Source organism: Peromyscus leucopus, chromosome 1 (genome assembly GCF_004664715.2).
Source record: "Peromyscus leucopus breed LL Stock chromosome 1, UCI_PerLeu_2.1, whole genome shotgun sequence".
NCBI lineage: Eukaryota > Metazoa > Chordata > Mammalia > Rodentia > Cricetidae > Peromyscus > Peromyscus leucopus.
In genome coordinates, this window is record NC_051063.1 from 154,669,412 (window position 1) to 154,684,856 (window position 15,445).

The 15,445-nt window shown below is 45.9% G+C and overlaps 1 protein-coding gene across 1 annotated transcript in view; it reads left to right on the forward strand.

Moving 5' to 3' along the window:
- Positions 1-15,060, forward strand: part of Slc6a5 (solute carrier family 6 member 5) — a 56,469-nt gene extending 41,409 nt beyond the window's left edge. Inside the window, exons 14-16 of the mRNA XM_028880168.2 lie at positions 2,732-2,832; positions 7,379-7,546; positions 10,377-15,060. Of these exons, the coding sequence (XP_028736001.1) occupies positions 2,732-2,832; positions 7,379-7,546; positions 10,377-10,532 (425 nt within the window). The 3' untranslated portion in view covers positions 10,533-15,060. The remainder of the gene's footprint in view (positions 1-2,731; positions 2,833-7,378; positions 7,547-10,376) is intronic.
- The last annotated feature ends 385 nt before the right edge of the window (positions 15,061-15,445 follow it).

The window sequence follows — 15,445 nt, forward strand, 5'->3', positions numbered from 1 at the left end:
CACACATCACTGTCTCTTGGGGATGGTGTAGTGGAGAGGAAGCGTTTTGTGACTGGACCGATGCTGACAGCAGAAGCTTCTAGAATCAATATCCTTCCTTTCCCCCAATTCCCTCTTCTCTTCATTTTTTCACTGTCTGGAAAACCATTTTCAGCATCTTGGTATAATTTTGAGGTCCTTCACTTCGACCTCTGCTTCCTTTGACCCAAGATGGCCAACACTCAGAGCTCCCTCATTTGAAGGGAACAAAGAAGAAGACACACCCAGAGTTGGCAAGGCCCATGTTCAGTTCCTGCTTGTACACCTGTGGGAGTGGCATGGAGTCCCTTTGCCCCATGGAGGGACCTCTTTGGATAGGCCCCAGGGGTACATTGTCTCAGCACCCTCAGCAGGTGAATGTCACACAGTGAGCTATAGTCAGAACTGGGGTTTGGTCCTTGGGTCCCAGCTCCTCATCCAGTGCTCCGTGTACCACATTTGTTGAAGGCCACCATCAGAATTATTAAGTAGAGCAAGAAGCCCAGATGACACCGGAGATAGTTGGGTGACTTGAGGGAAGCTGCGTTTTGAGTCTCTGAGCCTTTCCTAGTGCGGGCTGCTGTTTAGTAAACAGTCCAAGCTCTGCTCTGGTGTCTCTCACCGGAGGGCTGGAGATTCCTGAAGGGGCTGACTGGCTTGGTCTCAACTAGATGGGAATAGCTATAAATGTTAGAGTCGGGGGCCATAATGATGTCAGGATCTGTTACTGGCGTGGTGATGAGTAGTCCCCTCTTTTTTGCATAAGCTCTACAATTCTCAAGGGCTGTGGGTGTGACTCAGTGGTAGTACTTGTCTAGTATCCATGAAGCCCTGAGTTCCATCTCCAGTCACAAACACAAACATAAAATAAACTTGTAATATAACATACATGTAAGATGGAACACATACATCCGTGTGCATGCACACATACACATGGAGGGAGGGAGAAAGGAGAGAGAGAGAGAGAGAGAGAGAGAGAGAGAGAGAGAGAGAGAGAGAGAGAGAGAGAGAGAGGTTTTCACTCTGTTGCCCTGGCTTGGAATTCACTATGGCTGGCCTTGAACACATGGTGATTCTCCTATATCTGCACTCTGTGAACTGGGATTACAGGTGTGAGCCACCACACCTGGCTAGAATATCTATTTATTAAATGACAAACTTGTTTATGTTTATTGATATTGACAAATGATTCTGCATATCCTTATGGAGTTCAAATGACACTGTCAATAATGTGTGCAATGCAATGATTGCATCAAACTAGCTAACACAGTCATTACCTCAGACACCCCTCAGTGTTTATTCTAACGGGAACATCATACCCTTCAGCCAGTATGGCTCCATCTACACTCTTCAATCTCTGGTAACTCCCGTCTGCTCTCTGCATCCATGACTATATATATATTTTATAGATTCCACATACAAGGGAGATTATGTGGCCTTTGTCTTTCTCTATCTGGCTTACTTTACATAACACAATGTCCTTTGGGTTCATTTGTGTGGTTGAGTATGATATAGCTTGTGTATGTGTGCATGTGTGTGATTATGTGTATGCCTATGTGTGCATGTGTATTTGTGTGTATGTATGTGCTAATGTGCATGTACGTGTGTGTGACCTTTTCTTCCTTCATCTTGGGTGGACGGGTAGGTTACTTTCATGACTTGGTGGCTGTGAACAGTGTTGCAGACAGGCAGGTTACTTTCATGACTTGGTGACTGTGAACAGTGTCGCAGTGAGCCGGTAGTCAGATGTCTTCACCACACTGTTCCATGTCTCTTGGCTGTATACTCATAGTGGGAATGCTGGTTCTCTGTTAACCTCTATTTTTAATTTCCTGAGGAATCTCTAAATTGTCTATGATGGTCATATTAATTTGTGCTTCTGTCATCAGCATATCAGGGCCCCTCTCTCTATGAGGAACACATCGTGAATATGCCAGGATGGGGTTTGGGACGTTCCCAATACAGAGACTCGCATTCAGGAAGCTATCCGGTCCCCTTTGCATATTGATCCCCCAGTTCTGAGGGGTACCACTTATGACACAGTCCCCTTCCTTCCAAGCAGTGCTCCTGAACTGAGGAGTTACCAGGAGGGTGGCTATGTGGGGCTGGATGAAGAGCTGCCTCCTTTGCATTTACTTTAGTGAAGTTGGGGAGTGGCCAGGAAGACAAGCCCTTCAGTTCCAGCTGAGTGTGTGGTGGACACTTGGAATTTACATTGGTTCCACCTGTAACCATCATCATACACTCAGCAGAGCTACGTGGACACAATGGAATTGCTCTTGGGAGGGCGGGAAACACAAATCCAGCCCACAGAAACTCTTGCTAAGTACTGGGCCTTTCGTAATACAGTATCTTGGTTTACCAAAACCTTTTTTTCTGCCGGACTTGTCAACAAGCATACCAAGCCACCTCCCAAAGCAGCCATAATCATGCAAGTGTCACTGCCAAGACTCCTGAAGCCAAGCTTTGGAGATGCTGCCATGACAGCTTTGAACCTCACTGAAGAGGGTGTTTAGTAACTATTTCAACATTCAGTTAGCCCCAGTGTCCCTGGCAGCGAGTCATCCGCCTGATGGTTTCCTGTGCAACAGGGATTATGTTGACTTCATCTGGACTCTACCTTAGTCAGGGGTCTTGAGTGAGAGGCCCTGGTGTCTGCCTCTCCCTGCCCTTGCCCTGCCCCTCACACACAGCCTCTGTTGTCTCTTTGCAGGCTTGCAGAGGTTCTGTGAAGACATCGAGATGATGATTGGATTCCAGCCCAACATCTTCTGGAAAGTCTGCTGGGCATTCGTCACCCCGACCATTTTAACTGTAAGGGCCGAGAGCTTTTTCTCAGACACTGCCTGTGTGCATGCTGGTGTTCTAACTTTGAACACGCGTGCCTCCCCATGAGCCTGGGGAGCTGGTGGGATGGGTATTGCTCTTGTCTTCCGGGTGGGTAACCTGAAGCTCAGAAAGGTGAAGTGACTTACCCACGGGTACCCAGCCGGTCAGGGGAGGAGCTGGGACTGATGAATAGGCATCAGCACATCTGTATAGAGTGTGCACATTCTATCCATCTGCCTTATGTGCTAGTAGATAGCAGTCCACAGCCATGTAAACCACACATCTACCAAGGTCCCGATTCAGTTCGAGGTGCTTTGTGGGTAGAGCCTCTTCTCTCACAGTCCTGCCAGGCTGGCATAATTATCTCTGTCTCGTAGAAGGGGAATGTCCTATTTCATTTTCAGTTACCATAATAAGCTACCCTAACAAAAAAAAACAAAACAAAACAAAACAACAACAACAACAACAAAAAACAAAACCTCAGAGTACAAAAGGTTCATTCTCACGTACAGTTCCGGGTTGTAGTTCATCGTAAGGAGGAAGTCATGGTGGGAGAAGCCTGAAGCAGCTAGCTCCGCCCACAGTCAAGAGCAGAGAGAAATGAAGGCACGCGTGCTTGTCAGTGCTCAGCTGGCTTTCCACTTTTCAGAAAAGGATTTATTCTGCCATCTCATTACATGTGTGTCTGTGTGTGTCTGTGTGCATGTATGTGCAGGTGCATGTGGGTGCCTGCAGAGTCCAGAAGATGGCATTGGGTCCCTTGGAGCTGGAGTTACAGGTGGCTGTGAGCTGGGAACAAAACTCCAGTCCTCCACAAGGGCAGCAAGCGCTCTTAACCCTCTGAGCCATCTCTCCAGTCCCTGATCTCTACAATATGACACCCCCTACCCCCCTCCCCTCGGGAATGATGCAGTTCACAGTGATTGCATCTTCCTACATCAGTTGACAGAAGCATGATGATACCCCATAGGCCAAGCTGAACTACGCAGTCCTTCATTGAGACTCCCTTCCAGGTGATTCTGCGTGGCATCAAGTTGACAATTAAAACAATTATCACTGCTAGGCAGTGGGGATGCACACCTTCAATCCCAACACTCAGGAGGCAGAGGCAGGTGGATCTCTCTGAGTTTGAGGCCAGCCTGGTCTGCAGAGTAAGTTCAGGGAGAGAAACCTTGTCTCAGAAAAAAACCAAAACACCACCACCACCACCACCACCACCACCACCACCACCACCACCACCACCACCAATATATCACAGGAAAAACGAAGCCTGGAGTTATGTGACTGACCTAGCGTTGACTGTACAACAGTTGGCAGCAGTCTGGATTTGAACCTACATGTTCTGGCTCCTAATCACCATGCAGTGTGTCTGCTCTACGATTAATGTAGCTTTAATCAGGCTTTCCCTGTCGACTTTATTGCTTTGAGAGCCATTTTGTCATCTTCACATGTGAGGATGGTCTTTTGAGATCACCTGACATTCGCCTTCTAACAAACAGAGCCTTTCATGTGCCCATGACCTGTACGGGGACTTAGCCTCGCACTTTGTCACCCCCATTATTGTGCCGGAAGCTGTCAGTGTGGCCTCACTCTCTTCCCCAAGCAAATTAGTTAGCAGGGATTTTGTGTTTGCCATCCTCTGAGGCTTGTCTTTTTCTTCCTCTGGCTTTTGGGAGTCCTTTTTGGGCAAGGCTGAAGGAAGTTGTTGGTCAATTTCTATTTGTCCAGTAGGTGGCGCTAGAAACCAGATAAAGAGCCCACTTTTCACTCCCAGAGACCAGCTTTGCTTAAGATGCAGGACGGCTAAAAGCAAGTGCAATGAAAATACATGTTTTCTTCATTTGCTTGCCTTCCCCCCGCCCCCCACCTCAGAGTGTGTTTTAATCAAACCGCATCTTTCTGGAACACTAGAGGTTTAGATGGGAAATCCATTCCACAGTCTTTGTTTTCTACGTTGACACCAATAGCTTACCCACATCCATCTCGGTGGCCTGAAAAGTCCGTGAGAACTGAAAAGTTTTGAAGACAGATGCCCAGAGCTGAAGTGTGTGGGGAGCTTGGCTTAACTTGTGGGTGTGAAGAAGAGGGTGCTACCTGTTGTCTGCACACACTGTGGTAGCAAAGCCTGTCCCTGCTGACCTTTGACCCCCTCCTCTCGGCTCCTCATGGTTTATTATCAGCTGAGTCGATGCTAGAATTTGTTCTAGATCCTGCCCTCCTTTTCCTCTAGTCCCAGAAGAGTGTTAGAATTTTTCCGTGTTCTGTGGAGACGCACCACGAGGCCGTCCTCCTCCTGCTACTCCTAGGGGGAGGAGGCATTTTGAGGCAGGCCCTTCAGCAGCCTTGAAGTTTACACCCGTGCTGTATTTCCACTTTTCAAGTGTGTGCATCGAGGCTCAGAGAGGAAAAGGAATTTGCTGTAAGCCACAAGGCCACAGGGACAAAATATTGCGTCTGAGGTAGGGTGGGCTTCAACTCCAACCTATGCTTTCTGAGGTTCCCAACCTCAGATGGAGCATGGCCAGTTTGAGTTCAGTCTTCAGAATCAGGAGAAGGAATTCTAAGGGCTTGTTGTTTCTTATTTTCATTCTTGGACGGTTCCTCAGTTCCGCTCCGATTTGCTAGATTTCATGTCAGAAGCCGTGGAGATGCCCTGGAACTGTCTTGAGGTAGATTCTCTGTGTTGTTTGGAGCGAGAGATATGGTCACTTCCATCATCACCAACCAGTGGCTCTCCTGTGTCTGCTTTGGTAGGGATGGGCATGACTCAGTGGCTAAATCCCCATTTCCTGTGGCAAAGCCTACTCAAGGGCAGGCTTTCATCAAAGCTGATGTGGCAAAGGGAAATTTATGGCATGCAATCAGCTTGTGCCTAAAAGTTTGATGTGATATTTGCACAAGCAGAAATGGGTGTCAAAGGTCTCAGCCCTGCCTTTATGTTGCCATTTACCTCCATAGCATAGATGTCTTTGAGGTCTTGGCCTAGGGTAAGATTATGGGTTTAAATTACTTCATGGCCTCTGAAATAAAATCCATCATTCTTCTTCATGCCGTGGTAGATTTATGGAGCCATAAATACCCTCCTGCAATTATCATATGCACAGTCTGATCACGTTACCGAGTAAGGCACACACATAGGCAGATGCATTGCTATTTATATAGTAAATGAAATAGTGCAGCATGCTGCAATGACATCGGGCCATACTTCCAATAGACTGGCTAGTAAAGCTTAATGACTCCAGGGGCAAGTGTTTGAAAGCAGGGGTGGCTACTGTAGACCTCACTCTCCATGGGAGCCTCGTCTTCAGGCTCACATTGCTTTGAGTCAACATATGAATTATTGTTGCATTGGAAGAATCCCTCACCCTGGCAGCCTGGGTACTTTGTGCTTGTGTAGGGTCTCACGCTTCTCCCAGAAGCTCCCACCAGTTATTTTCACTGATGTAATCCCCTCCCATCACTTTGTGACTCTACAGCTCAAGGTAGGAAGGGAGAGGTGGAGCCAGGGACAGGACGTGTGGACAGTTCCAGGCCACAGGCAGGAAGAACACACAGAACCACATTGCCTAGGGAAATGGTGCCTGGGACTGGGCTGGGACTATCTGAAGCCTGGTTCCCTAGAAAGGTGACTCTGTCTTCAGCACATGCCTTGGCCTTCTTCAGCTGCCCAGCCAAGCCTTTGGATGGATCTCAGAGCTGTTGCCAGTCGAAGTACGATGAGATAGCAGATAATGGGCAAAACCCACATCATACCCTTTTAAAAAATGAGGAAGAACTCTGGAGCAAATGCTAGATTTCTGACCCCAGAAAATCTCAGCCCTGTATACATGCTGTGAAATATACCCATTCTGTGGCTGAGAAGTCTGAGAGGCCCTCGGCTCATTAGCAGTAGAGTCAGGTCTCTGGACTCACTGGCGATGACACTGTTCACCTTGAGTCAGTGGACGGGCTGCACATCTTCTCTCTCTGCCATGGCTTCTTACAGAACCATGCTTCTAGACCAGCCACCTCCAGGGGACCATTTTGGATCTCACATAGTCAACTTTAGAGGCAGCTCCTATATGTGGGCCACTCCTTGTTCAAGGACGAGGCCAAGTGGATTTGATTAAAAAGATTGAAATATATAAATTTAACACATCTTAACCGATTCTATTAACATTATAACAAAGGCTTGATTATCAATGATAGTTCAGAAAATCTCTTCAGAACTCCCGGCATGCCCTCTCCTACCTGTCCCCGACAGTCACAGTGCTGTTTCTCTTGGTGTGGCCTCTCCGTGTGGAGACACATGCCCACACCCTGCTGACTTCCTATGGGACTGGCAAACACAGGGAGGAGCAGTAGCTGAGTGTACGTATGGCCCCTTCATCTCCGTGGAGTTTACTTTCTTCAATTAGAAAATCTCTTTTCAGATGGACAAGAGCATACATAAGAGGCGGTAAGAGGAATGAAAACATGGAGCACGTGCCTGTTGAAGGAATGCATGACTCACATCATCACCCTAATGTACCTTTCTCCTCTTCTCTCCTAGTTTATCCTTTGCTTCAGCTTCTACCAGTGGGAGCCCATGACCTACGGCTCTTACCGCTACCCTAACTGGTCCATGGTGCTTGGATGGCTGATGCTCGCCTGCTCTGTTATCTGGATCCCGATTATGTTTGTGATAAAAATGTATCTGGCTCCTGGCAGATTTATTGAGGTAATTCTACCGGCTCCTTTCCCCCTGCTAGCCTCTCCCCAGGGAGAGATCCTAAGAGCTCTATGCATTAAAAACAAAAGATTCAGTAAACGCATTCAAGAAGGATACCGGGTGAGTAAGCAATTACAGTTGCAGCCGATTCTATTAAACCATTTTTATTATGTATTATTCCTGTGACAGAGGAGCCCAGCCAATCGTCAGGCTGAGCTGTTATTGTGGTATTCCTCACTGTTCTGGCAGCCCTGGGATGGATGATCAGAATGTCTCCTCTTTCCTAGAGCTTCCACTCCCTCCTCCTCGGGCTGCTATTTACATCTTGGAGTTTGTTTTTTAACCACACATAGGGTTTCCCCTTCCCTAGTGTTCCTCTACATCCAAGCCTCCTCCCTACCAAATGTCACCACTGTCCCCTATTGTTCCTGGGTTAAGAATGGCTGAAGAGCCAAGCTGATTAAAAATATGATGACTCTCAGGGTGTAATATGCATTGCAGGGCACGGTGAGAATGAGGAGAGGCTGGCTTTTCTAAATTTACTAGCTGTCACAGTTAGGCTCTGTCGCTCCAATAAAACCATGACCAAAAGCAGCTTGGGGACGAAGGGCTTACTTCTTCTCAGTATTCCTAGGTCTCAGTCCCTCACAGAGGGAAGTTGGGGCAAGAGCTGGAGGCCGGAACCTAGAGACAGGAACAGAAGCAGAGGCCACGGAGGAGTGCTGCTTACTGGCTCGCTTGCTCCCTTTGTTTTCTTATATAACTCAAGACTATCTGCCTGGACTGGCATTGCTACAGTGGACTGGGCCCTCCCATGTCAGTCATGAATCACGACAACGTCCCAAAGACTTGCCTACAGGCTGATCTGATGGAGAAAATTCCTCGGTGGTTGGCATTCCCTCTTTCTAGATGATTGTAGCTGTGCCAGGCTAACTAGCACACCAGCCAATCCCTATCTGAACCCATTTTACTCTTGTCCTGAAAATAACCCTGACCTTTTCCACAGAGTGGGTGGGGCTGCCACTGAAGAACCACCCAGCTTTTCTTACTTATGAGAAGTCACACCTGTAATTCTAGCACTTGGGAAGTACAAGCAGGATGATCAGGAGTTCAAGGCCATCCTTAACTGTATTGTGAACTTTAGACTAGCCTGGGCTATGTAAGGAAAAAAGGACTCTTGCCTAGGTGGGCTGAGAATGAGTGAACTCTGTCTCCATCCTGAAGGCGTTTGGACCATATCAGCACTGGATCAGGGTCTGATCCAGAGGCACCTGGAAGCTTGTCATAAATGCAGACAATCAGGCTCTCATGACTGCACTGAGCTCAGTGGAATCTTGGGCTCATCTTCCAGCGATTTAGATGCATGCTCACGTTTAGGAGGCATTTAGACCAGTGGTTCTCAGCCCTCCTAATGCTTTGACCTCTCAATACAGTTCCTCATGTTGGGGTGACCCCCAACCCTAAAATGATTTCCATTGCTACTTCATAACTGTAATTCTGCTGCTGTTAGGAATCATTATGTAAACATTTTTGGAGTTAGAGGTTTGCCAAAGGGGTTGAAACCCACAGGTTGAGAACGGCTGAGCTAGAGCAATGTAAAAAAGAAATACCTGTTCACTGGGGTGGAGAACGACCATGTGGGGTCTGCTCTTGGGCAGCTAGATCCATGTGAGGAAGAGGCTGGAGGGAGAAGCAGGATGGGGGTGAGCGCATGGCCAGCACACAACACTAGCAGTCACTTGGTGTGGGTCAGTAGGTAGCCCTTGTTTTCACTGACCTCCAGATGAAGATGGGTCCTCATACTCAAGTTGTATTCTGGTTTGCATCCCCAGAAAAATCTGTTCATTGTCTTCGGGTGTAAATCAACTCTGGCCCCAACTACTCCCAGGGTGACACTCCTCATAGCCACCTTCTTGCCAGAGGACTCAAGAATCTCTTTCTCCAAACAGAACCTGCTGTAACCTCTGCTACTGTTGTTGCAGCCTGGAATTCTCTAGATTGATGGGTTGGCTGTGCAAATTTATTATGGTTAATTTGGGACACAAAGGTTGCAGGCTGATGATTAAGGGGAGATTAAACTAACAGCTACAAGAACCAGATTCCCTTTAATAGGTAATAAACATATAATTATTCCCTCTTATATAGTAAGAAGTAAGCTTTCTTTTCTTTTTCTAGATGTTTCTGTCAGATTTTATTTTCTATAAAAACTTCAGTTGAAGGACTAGAGACACCCCATTATTTTAAAGCTAACCTATATGAACCTGCACTGCTGAACCAAGTCAGAAACATATTTTTGTTAACAGATAATTAAAATCTTTGTTCGTGCTTGGTGATATATCTTTGGGGTTGGTTTTTATCTTTGCCATTTATATACTTTTGGGAAATATGCTAAACAAAATCCAATTATTTTGATGTAGCAATCCACCATTGAGACTACAGAACAAATGTAATTGAGCCCATGACTTTCGCTGTATGGAAGCAGAAGTAGAAACTTGTGGGTTCTCTTCACTTGGTGGGGGGACATGTATAATTAAAATCTGGGCCCTTTGTCTTCTACTGATCTTGTGCAAGGCAAACATGGAGCAATCACAATGATGCTTTCAGGGTGATGTAAATAATTTCAAGTGAACCAAACTGAGTCTTGATTTTTCGATCCTTGGGCTAGTTAATGAACGCGGGCTGGTTTTCCTGATCGTCTCTCTCACTGCAGGAACCTCTCGGCTCCAGTGAGGGATCTGGAGCAGTGGTCCCTAGCCTTTTGAAGATGGCTAGGGGTGCCATAGTGGAGGAAGGTACAGTCCTGTTATAACTACGTGTATCTTTGACTTTTTTTTTGCAGAGGCTGAAGTTGGTATGCTCACCACAGCCAGACTGGGGCCCATTCTTAGCTCAGCACCGTGGAGAGCGTTACAAGAATATGATCGACCCCTTGGGAACCTCATCCCTGGGACTCAAACTGCCAGTGAAGGATTTGGAACTGGGCACCCAGTGCTAGTCCAGTAGTGTGGATGGTCCTGCATTACTCCTGGTTTTCCTCTCTGCCTCCCCTTCACACTTTCGCCAGCTTTATCCCCAATTCTCTTCTTTCTCCCCACACTTCGCTTCACAGCCGTGCATGAGAGTGTTCCATAGAAAAGTAGGACATAGTGTCTGTCGCATGCTGTAGTGAGGGTCACACAGACCACTGGAAGCACTGTCTGCCTGTGTCTGTGATATCAGTTTCTGGAAGGATTGGTCCCCTGATTGGGTGCTTCATTCATCCTGCAGGGGGTGGGGGGGTTGACAGGTGAGTGCTGGCAGGTGCATGGTTTGGCGGTAGAGAAATTCCCATGTGTGTTCTCATTGCTGGAAGGAGTAGGGCATGAGGAGAATCCAGACATTCAGGACTGTGGATTTGGACTCATCAACACCATCCAGCTCAGCTGGGCAATGCCATGATCTCATTCAGAAGCCGAAAGTTCAGGTCAGGTGCATTTAGGCAGAGGCAGTGCTGGAATTTGTTCTAGATGCAGACAAGGCTGGTAGGTGGATTTGGGCACCACTGGGTGGTTTGGTTTGCATATCCGTTTCCTTTATTTTGACCAAATATAACATGCATTCGGATGCTTCATCTCTCTATGCTGTGGATCTGAAGGGACTGTCCATTTTCTTTCCTCAGTCTGTCTGTCCTCCTCTTTCTTCCCTTCCTCCTCCTCTTTCTCTTCCTCCTTCTCCTCCTTTCCCATCTTTATAATAACCACATTTGGGAGTTAATTCTTTGGGTCTTTTTTTCCACCCCCTGCACAAGAAGCCATACTTTGATTTGCATGTCTACTTTTGTACCGCTGTTCTATTTGCCATGATGTCTTTAGCACCATGGTTCAGTGCCATAGTATGCTGTCTCTTTGCCTCCAAATCTCTTTCTATAAGCTGTAGATACCTTGTCCTTCAACCTCTGGGAAAATGAGACTTACCTTGGTTCTGTCTGTATATTATATATATATGGGACACAAACTCTTAAACAATACTTTCTCAATTTTTACTCCCTTTTAAGTAACAGTAAATGCCAATTGTAGCCATAGGGAAATCAGAGAAATTAAGAGATTGGTAGAAAGCAATCATATTATTCTTCACCCCTGGGGTTGTACGGCTTAGGTCACTGTATTTCCAGGACTTTCTAATAAATACAGCTTAGCTAGATAGTGAGTAAGCCAATTAAGACTATAGCTCTTAAGACTGCATTTAGCCAGTTCAATTTCTGGAACTCCCTATTCACAGTGTTTATTGTTACTGCCCTCTAGTGAGAATAAGCCACCCATCTGCAGAGCCTGGCCAGGCGTACCCTTTATTACAGTGTCTCCCAAGCAGGCATATATGAAACTCTTAAAGTGTGATGTGTGCTCATGCAGTATGTACACATAGCATGTAGTGGTGTTTTCTGTCCTTATAAATATCTTAGGAATCACCACAAAGATGGCGATTTTAGAGTAGCATAGTCTGGGCTTTTATTTCTTTTCTTCTTACAGTATTAATATCGTAACCTAAAATAGTTTCCTCTAGGGGAGACTGGTTCAATCATTTTCTTATGAGTTGTCTTCATATAACAGGGTCTCAGGCAAAGTTTTCGGTTCAAATCTTGTATATTGATGTGACATTTTCATCCCACACAATGCAATGATGCCCCAATAACAGATTTTAACGTATCCTTTTAAAAAGATGACTCCACTATGTAAAGTGTCTGAAATCATTGTATTGGACTCTCCCTTTCCTAGGGCAAGTGCTCACACCACCTGCCAACAATGATGGGTACTTGGATTTCCCAGAGTAGCCACGACAGATTTTAGGGAAGGGATCGTGGTGGGTTTTGAACTCCTGGCTTTCATGTCTTTTCTATCAGGGTTTGCCTTCCCTCTTCCATTTCTCCTTTCTCCCAATTTCCCCAAAGTAGGTCTTGCTAGACTGTTACAGAGATGGAGTCTCAGGCTTCCCTTATTTTAGGAAGATAAGCTGTGGGCTCAGCTGTCTCCTATCTGCTGTCATTATGTTTTCCCCAGAAAGCCACACTGATGAGCAGCCCATTCCTGCTCCAATATTGCAGGGTGGTACCCAGACTTCGGTGGTGTGTGTGTGTGTGTTTGGGGGTGGGGAGGTCAGTCTGGAAACTACCCGCAGCCCCACCAGTTTGCAGGTTAGGAAAAGCACACATGGGATTTGTGTGTGCTTCTGGCTTCCTGTTTTCCTCTGGGCTGGAATTGGGACTGGTGCTGGATGCCAACCCAATTTACTAATTTTTGCCTCTGTGATTAAAAGAAAGAAGTGGGGGAGGCTGTTGGCACTGCCGGATGTGAACTGAGAGTTGGATTACTGGAGACCTCATCAGTTAGGGCGTTTGTAACTGGGGCAGCTATAGCTGTGTCTAGTAGGATGCGTTTAGGAAAGACCTAGAAGCTGCCCCTGAGTACTTGTCCATTTTGTTGTTGTTGCTTTTTTTTTCTTTCTCTAATTTCATATAAAAGCTGCTCAGAAGGACAAAGTAAGAAAAGGTTCCAGGCTCACCTGGACACAGCTGCCTTTGAAGTTTAGTTTTGTCCACATTCATTGCCACGTTCAACTTCAAGGCTCTCCCTGGCAGGGAGGAGTGGTGTCTGAGTAGTTTCCATTCATGGTGTATCTCAGCGTATGCCTCCTGAGGACTTGGTCGGGATACTGAGAGTGGATATGTATCCGTCTAGATGGACTGTTTCCATGCTACTAAAATGCACACTCGATTGGAAGAAAAAAATGAATGAGTAAATAGAAAATGAAAGCACTGTCATAACTGCCACCTGAGCTTCTTTCTCCCTGGACACTGAAGACTTCAGTTCCCTGTGTGCAGTGGTGGGGAGTTTACCATCTGTGAGATGATGTCATACCACCAACCAATAAACTCATTCAGAGAAAAACAAGCCATATGTGAACAATAGTAACCCCTTAATATCCTTAAAACAAAAACCACCATGTATTTATTAACTATTGATGTTGTGGTTCCTTATGCAAACCTTTGTGTAATTGTCTTGCTCACTAGAAATTTCTTCTAATCTCCAGGCTGTGTTTGTTGTGAACAACTGTGTCCAATTCTGGTCTTCCTGGTAGTTGTTTTATCAGCCCTTGTGTATTTTTTTTTTTTTTTGCATGATATCTGTGGTCAAGGCAAAATCCTAATGACCTTGACGTCTTCGGAACTTTTGCTGAGTTTTTAATGCGTGAGAGCTGCAATTGCTGCGTACTTCAGGGAATGGCACTTTAGAAAGAGTTGTACACAAGGACTTTGGGTGGATGAGACTCGGATTTCGCTACATTGGCGCAGCACTGAGGGGAGGGGTCAGGGCTGTGTTTTCCTTCTGTTATTTATGTGTGCCTCAGCGCTTCCCGGTTCCTTTCTGTCAGCATGGGCTTCCCAGGCCTTAAACCGACACTTTACTCTTCATCTCCTTGGCCGTGGGTCATTGTCCTCTTCCCAGAGGCTAGCACAGTAACTGTTGCTGGGCGTGCAGTGGCGAGGTCATCCTGACTGTGGGGTTGGGGTTTGGGTCTGGGCACTGGCATGAGTTAGGGTGTTCTGTATGGTAGGTTGACATGCAAGGCGTGGAGGCCAAGACCAGCAAGTCTGTTTCCCCTGTCTCGAAGTGTGTGCTATGCAGAGCTGGCCTGAGGGCTGGGAGTGAGACTTCCTGTCTTTCTCTCATTTAGCTGTGCTTGCCTAGAAGAACCAGTGTGAAATATGGTCTTGGCATAGGTTGCTGTAAACTGCCTGTTGAGAAAGGATTTCAGATGGGTGTTCCTTACCCCTGAAAAGCAAACTGAAGTTTGATTAGTTCCTGAGGACGACGTCTCCAGGTAACTGGCTGCCTTACAGGTGTGCTCTATCACTGGGGGGATGGTAGGCGTCAACTGGGAACTGCTGTGTCTCTCATTTGTCCGTGTTCTTTTGCACTTTATTATGGACCTATCAAGGAGTAGGTTAATTATTAAATTATGTACTTGGGTAGTGTTCTAAATGCAAGAATCTCATGTGGGCACTATTGTTCATGAATAAAGATGTTTCCTAGTCAGGTCCTTATATTTTTTCATCAACTGTACATGAAGAAAATATGTTACAAAATGATGCATCATATATATCTATCTATCGTATAGAGTGCTTATTATATATTGTGCATTATTCATTTAAGAAGTCATTACTCTTGAGGCCCTACCTCAAATTTTGTATTTATGTGTACAAATGCAATTTATGGTATTATATATTTGCCTATTACATACTGTTATAAATTAGAGTTTATCCTAATAATGTATGAGTCCTCGAAAACCCCAAATAAATGTCAGTGTTTAAAGCACACTGCTTGCCATTGTGTCTGTTACAAACCCCTTACCACCACATTTCTTTTTTAACAAATGGACTTCAGGTGTGCCAAGGGTAGGCTGTTTTATTGTGAGAAGCCTGGCACAGCTGTGAAAAATGACTCTCCTGGAAAAATGAGGCATCATTGTGTTGTGCAGAAACAAATATCAATAAAATTGCTATATTTGCAGCCATCAGAACACACCATTGTACACTGAATTATTAATTAGTCCTCAGGGAGGGAGGGAGAGGGAGAGGGAGGGAGGGAGGGAGGGAGAGAGAGAGAGAGAGAGAGAGAGAGAGAGAGAGAGAGAGAGAGAGGAAGAGAGGGAGGAAGAGGGAGAGAAAGAATATGAACAGATCTGAATAGAGAGACTGAGCTAGATAAATCTTTGTGTGTAGTACAATTATTATTTTGTCAGTTTCCAATTTTATTTAACTTCATCTAGATAGTTCTTGACATATGCTAGGCTCCAGGCATCTAGATAGTTCTTGACAAATGCTAGGCTCTGGGCCAAATGAACTTGGTAGAAAAATCATCCATGTTAAGTAGG